Here is an 18,306-nt window from a genome sequence, read left to right on the forward strand (position 1 = left end):
TAAAATTACCTTATCGTGTTTATTTTAAAAATTACCTTCACACAGCTAGTGACGTTTGTGTGCGGCTTTTGACATTTTACACTCTCAAAACACTTTCATAGAAAAGCAATCTAGTTTGCAGGAAGTTATCGAGATGTACTGAGGAGCAGCGAAGTTTTCAGCTTCTGTTTCGTTTTATACAGTTCTATCTATTTGAATGCAATACTGAAATAAAACGCGACCAAACCCAATGGTTCGGGTTTTTGGAAAAACCGAACTTTACACGCTCCCGCAGAAGTTTGGGGTATTGTTTTCCCATGAAAAAAAAAGATTGTGTGTATTTACTGTGAAATTGTTCTGAAATCCTCGCGTCGGAATTTGTCATACCATAGTATTCCATCACGTCAATAGTGAGGGGCTCGTTCGAATGTGAATCGCAAACCCGTCAGTTTAAGAATAATTGCAAGAAATCTTTACAAAACTTGCATCGGTAGGTATCCATCTATTTGTAGATGTTTTATACCCAATCGCCAACTGCGGTGTAAAACTTTTGCAACACAGTTGTGATGAAACACGCAAGCCAACGCGTATCCCATATTCCAGGAACACTAACAATTAGTGTTTTTGCACTGCAGCAAAGTAAACAAAACCTGCATCCCCTACTAGCAGTTGCTGCTAGAAGGACGGTACTCGCTGCTTACTCAGCGCAGTGCAAAATGATCTAATGCAAATGTGTGTCATTCGCGGTACAGAAATTTCGCATAGGCCTGGGTTTTTTTTCAAAACGGTGTTGCAGTAAGAAAAAAAAAATGTTGCCATAATCGAAACAGGGGGTTTAAAAATAACGCCCATTACTAATCTAACTTTTTTTTCTTCCTCCGTACGACGAAACACAGATAGTATAATGGAAAATAGTAAGGGTACCAGGACAGGTGGCAGCAGCCATCGGATGAATCCAAATGATTTTTTCTTTGGAAAAATGTTGGGAGAAGGAAGTTTCAGCTGTGTTTATTTGGCCAAAGAAGTGAGAACATCCAAGAAATATGCAAGTAAGTGCTACATCTATGTCCGTACTGTGACGAAATAACTTATGTTGATTGCGTCTTCTTCCTACACCTCTTTTATTTGCAGTAAAAGTATGCGAAAAGCGGTTAATAATACGCGAACGAAAACAGGAGTACGTGAAACGGGAACGGGAGGTGCTTAATCGGCTTACCGGGAAGCCCGGATTCCTTGGCCTGTACTGTACTTTTCAGGACAGCTCCAAGCTATACTTCGTCATGACCTACGCCTGCAACGGCACGCTGCTTTCACTGCTTTCACGGCCCTCGTTCACGGTAGACTGCGCTCGGTTTTACTCGGCGGAGATTTTACTTGCGCTGGAAACAATGCACAACATGGGCATACTGCACCGAGACATAAAGCCGGAAAATATCCTGCTAGACGAAAAAATGCACGTCTTGATGGCTGACTTTGGGTCTTCCAAACTTGACTACAAAGAGGAGGACGAGAAGGGGGATGATAAGCAACCGGATGAAGGTGTGGCCGGATTGAAGGAGGGACCACCTTCCTCGCCGACCATGTCCACTGCCCGCAAGATTGCTCAGCGTGTGCTTGGCACGGAGTACCAAGACGAGGACGATGATACGGACGATGCGGAGGACATTCAACCTGTTACCACACGGCCCAACAAACGTCGAAGTTTCGTCGGTACGGCACAGTACGTTTCGCCCGAAATCCTCACCGGCACTCTTTCCTCGCCCGCCTCGGATCTTTGGTCGTACGGTTGCACGATCTATCAAATGGTTTGCGGTGTGTCACCGTTTCGGGCTGCCTCCGAGTATCTTATCTTTAAAATGATTCTCCGCTGCCAGGTGTCTTACGCGGACAGTTTCGACCCGGTAGCGAAAGATCTCGTGACACGGTTGTTACAAATCGAACAACGAAAACGGTTGGGAGCGTGTGACAATCCACGCTACAGCACGATTCGGCAGCACGCCTTCTTCGAAGGAATCGATTTTGAGCATCTGCGCCAACAGCCCGCTCCGTTGCCATCGTGCACGGAATCAGTATTAAACAGTGACACCAGCTCATTGAGCAGTGTTTTCTTTCCCGAGGGCATGCAGCCCGGCCTAGATGACCGGCAGATATCGCGCCTGTTCGATTTTAAGCTTGCCGAGCTGAACGAAACTGATGACGTCCGAGCAGATGGTGGTGACGAAGCGGTTGCGGAACGAGCGTCCGACGCTCCACCTGGTCGTCCCTTTGTGGAGCCGATAAGGAGAGTAGAAGGTAGTAGCGGTAGTGCGGAGAAAGAGGATACAGAGACAAATCGTACCGGCTCGGGTCTCGTACTAAGTTTCACTCGTTCTGGATTCAAGTTTTTTAAATCGGTCGAAGATGCGTTGAAAAATGATCCCGGACCGATTAGCCAATGGCAACCATTCGCTGACGGCGAAGATATCCTCAAATACGGCTTCATTTATAAACGCAAGGGGCTGTTTGCCCGGCGGCGCATGCTACTGCTCACCAAACGACCCCGTTTAATCTACATCGATGCGGTGAATATGGTGAAAAAGGGTGAAATACCCTGGACATCCGCACTTTCGGTGGAGGCGAAAAACTTCAAAACCTTCTATGTGCATACGGTAAGGCCAATAATCTTTTACGAAATCTGTTTTGAAGACTGTCGCATTTTTAGTATTGTCACCGTTGTTTGCTAACTCCTACCGTATTTCACTCCTACTTGCAGCCAAACCGAATCTACTACCTAGAGGACCCAGAAGGATTCGCACTAAAGTGGTGTGATACCATTACTGATGTTCATCGAAAGACTTTCGGAAACAGTGAAAGCAATGATAGCGCCGTAATTCAAACCGAATGAGATGTATGCAGGGGCTGAGCGTGTGTGTGTGTGTGTGATGATCGTGTGTATAAAGTCGGAACATCTTGTGGTATCAGGCGTCAGGCACTGCGCGACCATTTAAATCATACGTTAGGATAGGCGAGAAATTAAACGAACGATGACGATGAGCTGTTGGGCAAGCAGCACAGTTTGGGCGAGTTAAAATGCAAACAATAAATAGGAAGCTAGAGTTTAGAATCAATTCAAGAGAACACTTTGCTTGTTGGTCGTTTTCTTCAGCTTGTTATTTATTCTACGTCATCATTCCGAAAGTCTCGAAAAAACGGCGGGCAAAACACACAAAATCTTCTGTACTGGTGTCGTGGCCAAAAGAGAAGAAAGCAAAGGAAGGAGCGGTTATCAGCGCGCTAAAATCTAGCATCCCGAATGCTGAGCGCGTCTAGCCACAATGGAAATGCAACCATCAGCTGATATGAGTCTGGGCGCATAAAACGAGCCTCTCCTCTACCCTGTTTACGGTCTGTGACGATACGGCAAATGGAATGAGTACAGAAAAAGCAAACAACATGCCTTTCCCAGCCCCGATATTGTCCGGATACTGTTGATGTACGAAGTGTTTCCTATTCTAAGGATAGGTTCGTACGCATTTATCGTACAACGCTACACTCGTTCACGTTCGTTACAGTTCGTGTTTGAATGCGGTGGCTTGATAAGCGATTTCCGCCGAGCGAACCGAGCAAAACCTAGCGCGCGGAACTACATGTTCTTCATGCTCAGTTACTGTAATACCGCGTTCAGTTCAGTGTGCTGAGTACGCTGACAGGACACGTTGCTCCTACAATTCTGAAATTGACCGGACAATAAGTTAAAACGAAGCATGCCAATGGCAACCATTTTTCGACCATCGCTGTTCATCTTTGTTGCGGTGGTGCTTATGTCTGTGAGTGCATCTAAAGTGCGGTCTTTCCTAAATACTCCCAAAATGCGCGAGAAGCTTAAAAACACGTGGTTTTAGAAGGAATAAATATGAGCAAGTGAAATCTTTAACGCTCCAGAGCATTAACGCACGAACTGTGAAGTGGATCGTCTGAGGGAGACGTTGTTCAGTTCTGTACCACATGTGCAACGACTGCGGTCAATATTTTTTGAGTACCAATGCCTGTTAACTGATATAGTTTTCTTCTGTTGCTTGGTGTAAATATGTGGTTTAAGCTCAGAAACAATTCTCAATTGTTATACCCAAACCGTACCGGAAGTGGACGACAAAGGAATTTCCAATGCGTAAAACAACTATCCTGTTGGGAGAACAGTGGCTTATCTCGCATCTGCGAACTAGTTCACAGTATTTTTAGCTTCATTTCATCTGTTTTATCTTACATCCGTTGTTTTTAAACGTAGCCTTTTGTTTTATACAAATGTTCCATGTAGTTGCTCCACGCTGCAAAAGCCCGCGATACACCATTTGCCCTGCTGGATTGTCCACCCGAATGTATGTGCGATAGAAATTCCAAATCGCCGGAAACACTGGATGTGAGTGAAACAGGTCCCCTAGTGCACGTGTGTGTTGAGAATGAGAAATATTTTACATTTCTTTCAAGTTCGCTGAAGATCCAGTGACATCCGGCGCTATTTCCGAGCTTGATGATTCCGGCTCATCGTTCCATGCTCTGTGCATGGTGGGACAAGGTGCTGGGTTCGAAAAGATTGAAGATCTCTTGTCATTGGACACGGCGGTGCTGAAAATAATATACACCTCTCAAACGGAACAGTATCAGCGTGAGTTCCTGTGCTTTAGACTAAAAAATGCAGCAAAGAATGCCTGGTGTTCTGTACCATAATTTACTTTCTAACCTCAAATTTCCAGTAAATGCCTCAAATTTGGTCCGTTTTCAACATCTCCGAGAGCTACATGTGCAATCATTGCAGGCACAATTGCTGCGATTTTCGCTCGATGCTGAACTACCCGTTGTGAGACTTCATCTAGAATCTCTGGAGCTTATCCGAAGTGCGCCACCTACCGTTCTCGATCGTACAATGCCCTCTCTGGCGGGACTTGGTCTGCAACCCTTGGCAGGGGCGAATGGAAACGACGCTAACGCTTATCAGATCGTCGACGATGATGTAGGGGAAGAAGTAGTAGTGGTCAACAGTGGGCCCGAAACACTCACCGAGACATTCGAACTCGAGATCGTACCGTACGAGGTATATAAGCGCGAACTGGCCAGCACTAGCAATGTGTCGTTCTATGGATGGTCAAACCTGACGGCGCTCTCCATACATGACTGTCAGCTGGAATCGTTACATCCCGACTTCCTGTACGGTCTCGACCGTCTGCAACGCCTCTCACTGCAGCACAACAACCTGAAGATACTGCCACCATTCGCTTTTTACGGTGCTCCCAACATGCGTTTGCTATCACTCGCCCGGAATCGTTTGTTGGAGGTTAGTTACTACTCTTTGGCCGGATTGCTCGAACTGCACGTTTTGGATCTGTCTTCGAACAACATCTCCAAAATTTCTGAACTCACCTTTCCACCGTTCCCGAAGCTGGCTAAGCTCGATTTGCGCCACAATCCCATCGAGTACGTGTTCGACAGCTCGTTTGCTATCGCGAACATGACGCGATCGCTGTTCATCGGCAGTGAGACGGTGGGACTTCATGTTGGAACACCCAAACCCTTCCAAGGATTAACCCAGATGGAACTGCTAGAGGTTCGCAATCTGCAATTGCCTGCGCTCAATCAGTATCTTTTCCGCGGGCTTCGATCGCTTCGGACACTGCGGCTTCTGCAGGGTAATATCTCGTTCGTCGAGTACGACAGCTTTGCCGAGATGAAGAACCTAACCGAATTGTACGCGTCCCGCTGCTTAATTGGGGCCATTTCCATGGATGCATTCTTCGGAGTGAAACGCCTGCAAGTGATTGATTTATCCTATAATCTGCTTACCGAGCTGCCGGTGGGTTTGTTCGACGAACAGCTCCAATTGCTCGAGCTGTACCTGCACGGCAACAGGCTGACACAGTTGCCCACCGATTTCTTCCGACGTCTGGCTCCTGCCGTACAAATCGTGCGTCTGATAGAGAATCCGTGGCAGTGTAGCTGTTCCATGGTACAATGGCGCCAAGCGGCCACAAATCGGCTAAAGGTTTCCTCGACATCCAACAATCCGCTGGCTGCCTACGTGTACAGCAACAAACTGACGCCACGGTGCAGTGACCCTAGTCAGGGTATACAGAACCGCAGCGTCTACTATGTGATCCGCAAAAATCTCCAATGCAACGTGGATAGCAACCGAGCACACAAAATAGCTTTACGCATCAGTGAGTTGAATCAGAGAAAGCAGCAGACGCTATTGCAGAAACGATACCACCAGGATCGAGGATTTCCCGCTCCGAATGTAGTGCGGCAGCAATCAAGCAACGTTAACCCGGCACCGAACACTAACAGCATGCTAACTTACCAGCGCCCTCGTCAGTCTCTGGTGTACCAGCAAAAGCGCCAACGGCTCCAACAAAAACTTCACAATAGCCAACGTTACGCGACGGCGGCCGCTACGAATGCCACACAACGCGTTGTGAGCAATGAGATTGAATACTAAGCCACCGAAGAAGTAAGGTAAGTAAGGACAACTGTAGAGACCCTTAAGTAACTACCGAACAAACGCACGACCGGTGCACAATATCGTAGAATTAATGATTCAACTGTTTGCTGAACTGAAATGAAAATAAAACCACAAAATAACACCCGGAAAATAATGCTTGCTATTGTCAGCGCTTGCTTTGCTTTAAGTTATCGAACACAGATGCATTGCATTTTGTATTTGTTTGTTTGTTTGTTTGTTTGTTTCTTGATTTCTTTTGCTGCTGTTTTTGTTCACTTCCATAGCTCTGTTCCTGTTTTCATGCCGGGATTATAAGTATATCTTTACAATAGCGGTAGTTGTGTTTTTTTTTTTACGTTTTGTTCCATTAAAGTTTGGCAGCATTTACAGCTGCGTCTGTATCTGCAAGTTTTGCGCCTGTTCCAACCCTTCTCGTCCTACCACCCTCTTCCCCTTTTAACGATACTGTTCACTTGGGCGTCTGTTTTCAAACCTACCATTATACATAGCTTCGAAAGGGTTATCCTCCATCCCCCGCCCCCCTTACTGGCGTCACCGCATCCTCCTTTGTCCTATGGTTTCACCGCCTGTTTGCTTCCCAGTGATGCGTGCGATTGCCCTTATTGTATAGACAATGTTGCATTTAGATAAATGTTCCATCCCAATGATCCGAGCATACGAGGTTTTTGTACGCTTGCCTACGTGCTTTATAGCCGCCCTGACATGTATGTATATATAATATATATATTGTTTCCCCGCTATTATATCTCTAGCCCCAGTAACCCCGGTCCTGTGTTCTCTGCGCGGAGTATTCCCCTCCCCTTTTGCCTACTAAATCATTTGTTGCTAATGCTGCTGGTATGTATCTTTGTTTTGAATATTCGACTGTCACCACCTTACACGCCTTCTTGCTATGTTACGTCCATTTTTAGCTTTACTTGCGTTTATTACTTCCCGATAAAATACTATTCCTCTTCCCCTGGCCTTCATTCCTTGCGCAGTGATCCGCCTGTTAGTAGGTAGGTATTATCGTTATATTATTAATATTAGTATTAATATTTTCATTACTCATAATAATAATGCTATTGTTATTATCATCATTATTATTATTACTTTATATTATTATCATTATTAATAATAGCATACTTATTATCCATTTAGACTAGGATGACTAGGATTATGTCAAGATTTGATTGAATCTCGATCCGTGCGCCGTTCGGTCGACAGTTCGAGTAGTTTGTTAAATTCCGTGCCTAAAATTTGTCTAGCCTAAAAACGAGATAAAACAGACACATTGGTTATTATCGTACACTCTTTGGATTATCTTCGTGCAGTATCGGACAAAACGAATATGAGGCGTCGCACAAAACGAGTCAAAGTTTTATTAACGATGGTTTCCATCTTTATGATAATTCTTACTTCAGAAGCAAAAGGCATAAAAAATATGCTTAGCTCAATATGAGATGAATTCATAAAAATATTCTCGATTATTTCCTCATATCCCAAAAGTATTACTTGTTTTGCCCGAAACTTGTTCCGGTAGTAACAACTTACCTGTGTGTTTTGTGTTGGAATTTGCAAAGCTAGGGCCATGGAATTAGCATCGAAGCTTTCATCTAACGCTATCAGCGCGCCGTGTATACCGGACTCTAGCAGATTGTTGGCATACTCCTAAAATTGGAAGATGACGAATGCAACACTCAGTATCGATTTGAAATTCACTTCATTCTGCAACAAGCGACACCCACCTTCAGGCCAACGCTCTGCACCCATCGCATTGTGCGATCGTTTGTCCACACCAGCACATCACTGAGATTGTTTTCGGACGCCTTTCGTCGCTCCTCCAGTGCCGCACGGTCGTAATTTAGCCGTTTCAGGCAGGATATACCGTACTGCAGGCTAGTCCGATGGAAGCTGTCCACCATCTTCAACTGGCCGCGCAGGTCCTTCTTGTTGAGGTGATCTAACATGCGAGCGTCTACCAGACACTCCATGAACGTAGTACGGTACTGAGGTAGACCCAAACTAGGCAACCAATAGTTTCCTATCCACTCGTGATTCATGTCACCTGTGAGCGGGACAATAGAAAGAACAGGTTTCGTTATGATCCAGCCGTAGTTGTTTCGTGTGCACTGTACACCTACCAAATGCCAGCGTTGTCCGCGTGGTTTGCGGTGCGGATGGCGATGTCAGGGACACCATCTCCTGTATGGCAAGACGTAATTTTAGCCGGTGCAGTGGATTGCTGATACCGATTTCACGCTGTATTTCTGTATCGCTCAGAGCGCTCATAATGGCACCGGATTTTACGTTGGCACGACAAGCCGCCACATACCAGGCCGGCATGCCGACCCACAGCTCAAGCCAAGCCACAATTGTTGGCCCATTCCACAGTGCGAACGGTGTGCCAGCTTTCATCGCTTCGCCCAACAGATCATGCCGATAGTCGTGTTCCCTGCAGAAAAAGAGAAACGTAACGATGTAGGAGACGATCGAAACGGAAATCCAACCATATGACAACTACATACTTTTTCTTTTGTCGAGTGTAATCGATCGGATTCGACTTGCCCGTTGGTTTGTAACCAGATACGCTGATGTTATCATACGTGGAATCAATGTCGCTAATAAGCGATAACCCACTCATCGACATCATGCTAGTAGAGCCGTCTGGCATTGAGGAATCCTTTACGCCCTTTACCTAAACGATACAATAGTTAGAACAAGTTTACAGTTTTTCTGCTTTCCCATACAACGAGTCGAAAGATTGGTTTTACCTTATCCTTTTTACTGAAGAACCGTCCTAAACTGGATTTAATGCCCTTCTTCTTTTGAGCCGCCGATACGGCATCTCCTCCCCGACTGGCGGTTGGCGTTTGTAGGGAACTTAACGAGCTAACCATACTTAAGTGCTTCAACGATTCCTGACTTCCATGGCGTGAGTTTAGCGGGGACATTCCGTACGTGTTGCTGGCGACAAAATGATTCCTGCAATGAGTGCGGATTCATAAGAACACACAAGATTAATGCTGTTACAACATTATGAGAATTCTCACAAATCTTAGCTACACAATCGCATAAAATCAACACTACGTGACCGATCGCGGAAGAACAAAGTTTTATACCAAATTTTGAAGGTGCTGTTTAGCATAATATGTTTGGGGGGGTTATAGCTTGTCTAGTAATTTCCAATTACATCACATACTAACGTAATGATGAGATTTGCATACACTCATCTGTACACAAAGTCGGATGCAAATTGATCATGTCGTTCAAGTTCCAATGTTTTTTCTTAAGAATTTTGATGACAACTACTTGATTTGTTCCCGTGCTTCGTTGCGCATACTCAAATGAAAACGAAGAGCCAAGAGCCTTCATTCTCGAAACCGTCACTAGCGTTTGAACTACAACATATTGCTTCTCTTGAGAAAACTATCTCTATAAACTGGTGTTGGACTAGCACTAACTTTCTTTGGTTCTTTAATCTTATTCATGGCGGTATTCCGACACAACTACCAAAGCATGTAACGAAGTAACTACAACGCCACGAGTTCAGTTAAACACCCAATACTAAGACTGTTGGTGCAGTACCTATTCGCATCCTAAGAAAATTGGGTATCACTAAAGTAGGATAAAATTCATGAGCGATAGGTGAGATGTACGTAGTCGTGATAGTAGTAACGTTCGAGTCATCAATGTGCTAGGTCCGACGCTTTACTAACACAGCAGGAAAACAAATGTTGTTACGTGGAAAAAGTATGTAGTAGATGACTTACATCCTTTTTTTTACATTCCTTCAATACAAAAATCTCGCATTTTCCTCCAAACCAAAGTTGTTATAAGCAACAACAGGTAAGAGAAAGAAAGAATCCATTGCTGCTCTCCTATGAATATGCAAAAAACATCCTCCATACAAAAGGCAATCAGACCCTAAAAGTCATCGGCTTGATACTAAAACTTGATATCAACCTATATTTCAACTTAAACAACATCTTGGCATGTACAACAAAAGGATTATATCGCTTACATAGCAACGTCGCCTTTGGCTCGAACAGTGAATACGATCACTTCAAACACAGTTGCAATCCTGTAGAGTTAGAGCTAACAGGCCTTTAAGCCGAATGCTTCAATCAGTCTCAACGAAACACCTTCAACCAGCCAGAATGTAAACATGACTACTCTTAAGGATGTGCCTCCCGGGAAACTCCACTGCTACACATACGAATCGGACATGGTGCAGTGGTGCAATATGCCAAACCTCCGATCGGTCAAAGCGAACGGAGAGTTGTTGATGACGATCATCGATTCGTTGGCCGTCCCAATTAGTGGCATGTTGGAAATCAGACGTGGGAACGTGTAACCTAGTTCACGTTTAAGATTTAACTGCAAGAACGACCGTGTTTGTGGTGGAACTTCGAACACCCTCCGTGTGGCAAACGATGAGGGTATGGAACGAAACCCACCAGCGTCCCTACAGTAACTACTGCGCGGTATTGAAATGTGTCGCACAGGTGGCCGATGAATGTCAAAGATATTTGCATGCCGCAATTGATCTTGCAACGTTTGACGCGTCTGGTGGCGCGATGTAACATTATCTCCCGCCTGTCGGCGAAGTAACGAGATAGATGGATGTGGTAAATGAAAGCGTTGTTGATGTTGTTGTTGGTGGTGCTGCTGCTGCTGTTGTGGCCGTCTGCGCTGTGAATAGGAGGATGAAATGGTTGCCACGGGGGCTACAACAGGCTGTGAATAGTATCGATTGGAAAGATATGGATGGTTGTGATAGTAATGCTGGTGGTGGAGAGAGGCAAACGGGCGCTCCCGACCAGCAACAAATGCTGTTGTCGTCAGAGGAAGCCGATATTTTAGTCTTCCCCGGTACGGTGCACGACGCACGAAAGATTGAGAATGAGGCCGATGATGTTGTTGATGAACAGATGTCGGAAGAAAGCGCTGATGATGAACGGGAGGATTGGTTAACAACCTAGACACGTTCTGAAAGCGCTGCATACGAGTATGTAGCATGGCACCGGTCAGCGTACTGTTGTAGCGATTCTGTTTTGTATGAACGGACGGTTTGGTACCATAGAACTTAAATGATAATGACCTGGACTCGTTTGGAAATTCCGATCCATGCACGACACCTTGGGATCGCCTGTTCCCGCAAGCAGCAGTTAAAGTAGAAGAGTAGATCATTTAGAATACAGCAATCAACGCATATAAAATGTTTAGGAAAGCCATTGGTTAAGTGATTTAGTAAATATAATTTTAAAAATCTATTCGCTGTAAACTATCTGGCTTACCGTTTCAGCTCTTCTTGGCTGTGGGCTAATGCTAGGGCGAACCGTTCCAGCCGCATTGTGCGTGCAGTGGCCGGTGATATAGTTCCGCCAGAACTGGTATCGCCTCCGCCAATACCGCCAGCCGACATATCATGATCTGGATTTCCCATATCGTCATGCTGCATTTCCGACTGAAGATGCGCCAACTGTACCTATGCAGAAATAAAATTCATTAGCAAGTTTTAAAACATGCGAAAACGGGTATTAAAAGCTCTTTTGTTTCTTTTGCACATACAGAGTAATAGATTTTGGTCAATTTCATTATCATAAAAAATGTACCGTCATTTGCTCGTTACTGTAACGTATAAAAAACTAATGGAAAAAGGTCGTTTGCATTCAATTAATTTTCTTCTCAGACAAATGTTAATGAACAGAACACAGAAGAGTAATCTACTAAATTTCGGTAGACATCAACAAGCTTCTACAAAATTCCCTCCCATCCGGGAAACAATTAAAGCATTGTAACAACAACATTGAAGCGGATAGAAATAAATAAAAACAAACAAAAGTCGAAAAATATATCACAAAATACGAAGCATTAAATTTGCGCACAGAAAGGATTGCCAATCTTGAATTGAAAAAAAAAATTAACAATTTGGATTCCCTTTCCATATAAGCGATTAGGCAAGTTCGGCAAGAATAGGTCTTTTCAACTCCGGAACCACTCACTTGGCTAGAGGGTAACGATTCGGACAACGGAACTTGATTCAAAGTGGTAACGTATTGATGCAAATGCGCTGGCGACATCGACGCTGGCGCCTGTAACGATAAGCAGACGAGTAGAAAGAAAATATTGATCGTAGCAACAAATAACGCTATTATTCATATTCACGCTAACAGAATAATTCAATACGTTTTTTTTGCCTGGCACATACTCAACAACGGCCGAAAGATAAGTAAATTTGAGTAGATTCTGTTTACTAATTGAACTCAAGGTTAGAAAAATGATCAATTTGGTGAGAACTAAAACTGGTTTCAACACGACCATTAAACGCACACACGCGAACCAATTTCACTTACCGTATGATACTTTTGAAGATAATCGCGGTTTGGACTGTTTGGTGTGCTGCTGCCACTGAGCGGTGGACTCTGACGGTCCATCGAGCGTCCGCGGGCCAGCAGATTCATGTGCTCTAAACTTCCGACACGAGATTCTAGCTCCTCGGCTCGTGCTTCTGTGGACTGTTTTTCTTCTTGTATTAACCTAAAGTTGAACAAAAAAGAAGCATGTTGGTTAAATGATCCTTTTGTAAGCCAATTCAAAAGGTCATCCCATTCACCTGATCTCGTTATTGATTGCGTCAAGTTGCTCCTGCAGCATGATGGCCAAAGTTTGTGCATCGGTGTGTCCGGTCGGTGATATAATATCGCCTGTGCCGAACAGATTGTCCGCCTCATCCGCGCCCTCGAGAACGCCCCCGTCAAATACTTGTGCATTGGCCATGTGCTGCAGCTTGTTCCAGTCCTGTTCCGCCATCGAACGATTAAAGTGTTCCTCCTCGAGTGTCGGCTTGTTCCGCCGCAAGCTGTGTGTGCTGAATGTGGCCGAACCGCTGCGTGAGAATCCACTGTTGGCAGACGCATTGCCGACCGCATTTGGTGATAAGCTTCTGGTAAGTGCTTCGGTTTGTTGAATATTGTACGCAATTTCCTAAACGAAACATACAAGGTATTTTAGTTTGAGCTGGCACGATTGGATAAATCGGTCTCGGCAAACTACAAACCTGTTGCAAAATTTGACGCTTGAATGTTTCCATCTCTAGCCGGTTCTTTGCGATCTCCTTGAGCATATCGGATTTCTCCTGGCACAGCTCCTCGGCGTACTTACGCGCCTTGTCGAGCTCCTGCGTGAGCGTATTCTTTTCCTCGAGCGCCGTCATGCGTTCCTTCAAATGGACTTGCAATCGATCGTTCGACTCGGCCAGCAGTTTGTCCACCGTCGACGATAGCCGCTGATTGTGCTCTTCGTTCATCTTCAGTCTTTGATTCAGACGCATGACTTCCGCATTCTTTTCCTCCACACTGTTTTCGAGGCGCGTTATTCTATCCTCCGCGGAACCATGCCGCTCTTGAGCCTTGGTTTGGTCAAACGTAAAGAAAGAGAAGAAATGTGGTCAGCGTGTGTTTGCGGTGCGGAAGACGCCACACATTGGTTAAGAGGTAACATGCAAACTACATGCGAGAATCTGTTCCAAACACGTAGAACGTTCTCTCTACAGGGATAGTATATAAACGGTTGTATCAGAAATTGAAGGAGTTAACAAGATTTTGACGCGATCTTTCCCTCGTGTTAGCCTACCTGCTTGCCTACCTGTGTTAGGGCTTCCATACGAGCCTTAAGTTGTTCCTCCATTTCAGGCAATTTCGAGAACTGTGCCAACTTTTGCTCGGACAGTTCTAGCTTTTCTTGTATTGCTGCTATTTTGCCCTCTTGCAGCTAGAAGATACAGTGAACCGTGTTTTATATTTTTCTTCTGGCATCAAACTGTGTACTAGTATTACCTTTAGCTGAGCCTCCTTGTGGCGCAATTCCTGTTCAAGCTTTTCGTTTAGATCATGCAGTGAGGTTGATTCGCGCTGTGCATTAAGGTAACGCTTCTCGAGCGTTGCGATCCGTTCCTCTTGGTCCTCTTTCTGGGCAACGTTTTCGCGCAGATCACGTTGCAGCTTCACGCATGCTTCCTGCGATTTGGTATACTCTTTCTGCAGCTTGCACATGTTGTCCTCCATTTCGTTGATCTTGGTGTTCAGATCGGAGACGCGCCGTTGCCACTGGGACAGTTCTGCCGTTTGCTTCTCGATGATGGTTTGCAGTTCGTGCGTTTTCGCACTGTAATCGATCATTTCTCCGGCCTCACCATTCTTCAATGCGTCCTGCAAACGAGCAGATTAGTTAGTGGTTATGCCGAAATAAGCAAGCGCAGTTTATGATTTTGATTCTGTCTACCTTCTTTTCGCTGCTATTATCCAACGAGGGGTCAGATTGGTTAGATAATACGCCGGACTTGTATTGTTGAAGCTGAAATACAGATATATTTGGAATTATCTATCTACAAACGCTCGTAGTGTATCAATAACTCTTCGTACCTCCTCTTTGGTTTGGTTGAGTTCCTCTTCCAGCTCATTATTTTTTTCTAACGATATTCGGAGCCGCTCTCGAACCTATAAGATGAAGAGGGTAAATGTTAATGAACGCCCTAATCTTAATCTCGTTTCTAGCAAAGTTAGGTTCACATTGTTGACGTGTGTTAGAAAGAAATTCTTCTTAAAGAACATTTAAAAGCAAACAATCAATTTTGGGACATTCTTTCTCTTGGTACACATACAGCATATCAATATTGTCACTATCATTAAGTAAATTTTGATGTTCACATCGATGAAGCACGAATTGTGATGAATCGAAGGTGGTAAATATGTTTCGTGTTTAGTTTCACAGCGGTTAGTCACAATTAACACAAGCGTCCACACCATTCTTAAAAAAAAAACGAAGTCTTATCGTAAGAGAGAACCTGCTGCCACTGGAAGTTACCGACCGATCGATCTAAATGCAAATCATAAGCATTGTGCGGAAACGTGTAGAAGGGCGATCTTGCCTAATAGCTATCTTCACTCTCCGCGATGATAACATTCCGCGAATCATACACCACGAAACGGGAAAAAACTCCACCACACGCACTCGCGTACGCACTCACGATTAATCATTCTTTCTGCGCGTCTCTTCGCTTCACTTTTGACCACCACCTTCACAAACACATAAGCCCAAGGAGATTTTATGGGAATAGGACGGGCATCGGGTAGGACGGGTATCGGTGGGCGGATGGGCTGGAGCGTGGGCTTGCCACACCGGTGAACCACCGCTGTATGCGCGTTACCTTCTCATCCAACGCCTTGTGGTGCTCGAACAAACTCTTAAGGGCCTTCAACACCTCCACCTCGCTTGATACACCGCTCTGGGACGCAGCCTGCCTTTTCACCACCGTCATGCGTAGCGAACGCTCGTGCCGGGACACCAGACACTCGAGATGTTCCAACAGGAGCTATACATCGTAACGTGACATGAAACAGAGAGAAAAAAAAAGCCCTCAATAAGTGCATTGATGATGATGATGATGATGTTTCTAGTGCAGGTCAACGGCGTTTGCATCGATATGGTCGGCGCCATTCGGACGTCCACACATCTTGGCAACCAATGCATGTTTCTATGCTGTTTGACCTCGACCCCTTACCCTGGTATTGTTTCGTTCCGCCTTAAGCTCTCCGATTTCTTCATCTCGCTCGAGCAGCGTCTCGCGGGCCTGCGTTAGCTCTTTGGTTAGTGTCGAGAATTCCTATGCCGGGGGGAATGTAAGGGGAGAGAGAATCGTATCATAATCCATGAAAAGGTAGTGTCCCTACCGTGCAAAACGCACGATATGCTGCATTTGTACGTGGGACGGAAGATCCGCGTAGGCAGGACGAACTGGTGTCGCCATATATGCCCACTCCCTGCCACGACCAGTAAATGCACACCTGTGGCAAATTGGCCGCAATCTGACGGTGTAGACTGTCCCGTTCCTTTTCCACTTCTTGGATTTTCATCTCCATGTCGGCCATCCGCTGCTGGGTTTCGCGCAAGCTGTCCATCAGCTTGTCCCGCTCGTCCAGCATCGAAACCATCAGCTGCTCGAAGTTGGCATCCTCGCCGCTGAACTGGGACGACCGCTGGGAGATGGTGTCCTCCGAGATGGTCGGCATCACGTCGCACATCATGTTCCACATTTTGCACTATTTTTTTCCGTTTTGGTTTACCCCTCAACCCAGCTCCCAAAACAAAAATTTCTTCTTCCGGATCTTTGGAGCCTGCTGCTGCTGCTGCACGCTCTCTCTCTCTCTCACACACACTTTCGCACACTCACTCTCTTGCGACGCGCACTCCCAATACTTTCGCTCTCTTTTCAGAACCGGGCAGCAAAACACGGGACTGCGTGCTTGCGTGCGTGTGCGTAGGGGGTGGAAGCGGTGAATACCACCGGGGGGCGGTGAGGCAGCCACACGTTTGTTAGAGCCACGGACAGTGGTGGGGTGGAAAGAAGCTATGTGCAGCAGAGGTAGAACGATATCGGCACGACGGGAAACGATAGCGCGTGACGGGGAGACGGAGGCCCAATGGTCCACGCACCGTGAATAGGCGGCAGACCAGGAGCAACGTCGACGGCGGATCAATTCCCCCCTCCTCGTTTCCGCCACACCGAAAGGTGGTATCCCGTCCCGTCGTGCAAAAGGTTCAGTCCCCGTCCGACGTCCCAGCAGCCACCTCTTGCAGCACACGACCCACGCGCTTTAAACTTTACGCCGTAACGAATGCACACTGCACGGGACAGCCATTATGTAATTCGGATTTGGAATGCGTGCACACGATTGAACAAGATTTCTATAATCACAAAATTTCACCGTTCACCGAAGAGACACACCTTTCTTGCTTTTTGTGTTTTGTAAATTCTTTTCTTTTTTCTCAACCTTTTTTCCACATTTGTCAGCTGTCATTTCCTACGCAATCAGACTATACGCACGGGTTGAAGAGTTAATGTGCTGAATTTCGGGAAATTGAAAGATTACGAAAAAAGCCTTTTGGAAAAATTTCAACAGATTACTATTCTTTTTGCTGCACAATTACTGTGAAAAATCGTAAAATACTTTATAACGTACTTTATAATGCTTTATAATGCTTATAATACTTTATAATGGAAACAGTTTCTGAAGCTTTTTTAAGCAAGGAGAGGAATTTGTGGAGTACGATGTGAACCGCTAATCAGCATACACGTGGTGTACACGTAGCCTCCAAGATACGCTTTTATGCGTTTCTATGAAGTCGCTTTTCCATTCGTGTATTTCCCTCATTGCCGGTAATAGAGCTTGACTAAATTCCGTTGAATTTATGTTGCAAAAGGCACAACAATACAATATTGTGCAGTTTTACATGTGCTCTTTAATTCATCCTTTTTAATACCGAAAACCCCTTTCCTACCGATCCAGGCACACAGGCGAACCGTTGCGTAAACGTGGGGGTTAAAGTTGTTGGGTTCTCGTATTTGCCGCTTTGAGAAAGATTGCCTTATCTTTTTCGCCATGGTGTACACCTCAATTTCACGAGGAAATCGAGGACATCCCTGCACAAAATGAACACCACTCGTGAGCAATGAACACGTTTTTGGAAAAGTGCATCTCGATCGAGAGCGATCGTGAAAACGACACGTGGTGTTCAGTTCTATAAGCAATGTAACTTGTTCGTATTTTGATTGTTTTTCTAGCACTTAGGTGTTTGGAATAGTAAAAATAGTAGACTCATTATACTATTCTACTACTACTCTCGAAAAAGAATGAATCTCACGAAGAAAAAAACTAAACGAAAGTACACCCCTTTTTGGTTGTCCTTCAACAGGTATGAACACATATGCAGATGATAGAAATTCGCATGTATACCGGTAACATAGTTTGTGTGTGCATGTTGCTTCTACAAGGAGATGGAAACTTTTACTAGTA

General features: G+C 45.2%; 3 protein-coding genes across 3 annotated transcripts; 2 read left to right on the plus strand and 1 right to left on the minus strand.

The window, feature by feature from the left end:
• The first annotated feature begins 871 nt into the window (after positions 1-871).
• LOC128710118 (3-phosphoinositide-dependent protein kinase 1) lies at positions 872-2,863 on the plus strand. The gene is made up of 3 exons (XM_053805159.1): positions 872-1,028; positions 1,111-2,627; positions 2,732-2,863. Exons 1-3 carry the CDS (start codon positions 884-886, stop codon positions 2,861-2,863), a joined length of 1,794 nt encoding a protein of 597 aa, XP_053661134.1. The 5' UTR covers positions 872-883.
• Positions 2,864-3,722: 859 nt separating this feature from the next.
• On the plus strand, positions 3,723-6,445 carry LOC128709160 (insulin-like growth factor-binding protein complex acid labile subunit). The gene is made up of 4 exons (XM_053804146.1): positions 3,723-3,785; positions 4,274-4,375; positions 4,444-4,621; positions 4,710-6,445. The coding sequence occupies exons 1-4, from the start codon at positions 3,723-3,725 to the stop codon at positions 6,443-6,445; spliced, it is 2,079 nt and encodes a 692-aa protein (XP_053660121.1).
• A 1,108-nt stretch (positions 6,446-7,553) lies between these two features.
• LOC128709372 (liprin-alpha-1) lies at positions 7,554-16,555 on the minus strand. The gene is made up of 17 exons (XM_053804370.1): positions 16,297-16,555; positions 16,014-16,115; positions 15,660-15,824; positions 14,875-14,949; positions 14,735-14,806; positions 14,290-14,661; positions 14,099-14,224; positions 13,512-13,862; positions 13,068-13,438; positions 12,808-12,991; positions 11,749-11,939; positions 9,223-9,433; positions 8,977-9,146; positions 8,593-8,903; positions 8,197-8,516; positions 8,003-8,119; positions 7,554-7,717 (listed from the first exon to the last, which is right to left on the minus strand). Exons 1-17 carry the CDS (start codon positions 16,543-16,545, stop codon positions 7,631-7,633), a joined length of 3,474 nt encoding a protein of 1,157 aa, XP_053660345.1. The 5' UTR covers positions 16,546-16,555; the 3' UTR covers positions 7,554-7,630.
• Between the last annotated feature and the right edge of the window lie 1,751 nt (positions 16,556-18,306).

The sequence above is a fragment of the Anopheles marshallii genome, chromosome 2 (assembly GCF_943734725.1).
Source record: "Anopheles marshallii chromosome 2, idAnoMarsDA_429_01, whole genome shotgun sequence".
NCBI lineage: Eukaryota > Metazoa > Arthropoda > Insecta > Diptera > Culicidae > Anopheles > Anopheles marshallii.

Excerpts from the sequence above, each read along its gene's own strand:
- LOC128710118 (XM_053805159.1), top strand. The coding sequence starts at position 884 with ATGGAAAATAGTAAGGGTACCAGGACAGGTGGCAGCAGCCATCGGATG. Across the intron at positions 1,029-1,110 it reads AACATCCAAGAAATATGCAA|TAAAAGTATGCGAAAAGCGG; the intron begins GTAAGTGCTACA and ends TTTTATTTGCAG. Across the intron at positions 2,628-2,731 it reads AAACCTTCTATGTGCATACG|CCAAACCGAATCTACTACCT; the intron begins GTAAGGCCAATA and ends TCCTACTTGCAG.
- LOC128709160 (XM_053804146.1), top strand. The coding sequence starts at position 3,723 with ATGCCAATGGCAACCATTTTTCGACCATCGCTGTTCATCTTTGTTGCG. Across the intron at positions 4,376-4,443 it reads AATCGCCGGAAACACTGGAT|TTCGCTGAAGATCCAGTGAC; the intron begins GTGAGTGAAACA and ends ATTTCTTTCAAG. Across the intron at positions 4,622-4,709 it reads TCAAACGGAACAGTATCAGC|TAAATGCCTCAAATTTGGTC; the intron begins GTGAGTTCCTGT and ends TCAAATTTCCAG.
- LOC128709372 (XM_053804370.1), bottom strand. The coding sequence starts at position 16,545 with ATGTGGAACATGATGTGCGACGTGATGCCGACCATCTCGGAGGACACC. Across the intron at positions 15,825-16,013 it reads CGGAACGAAACAATACCAGG|CTCCTGTTGGAACATCTCGA; the intron begins GTAAGGGGTCGA and ends TACGATGTATAG. Across the intron at positions 14,225-14,289 it reads ACAAGGAGGCTCAGCTAAAG|CTGCAAGAGGGCAAAATAGC; the intron begins GTAATACTAGTA and ends TGTATCTTCTAG.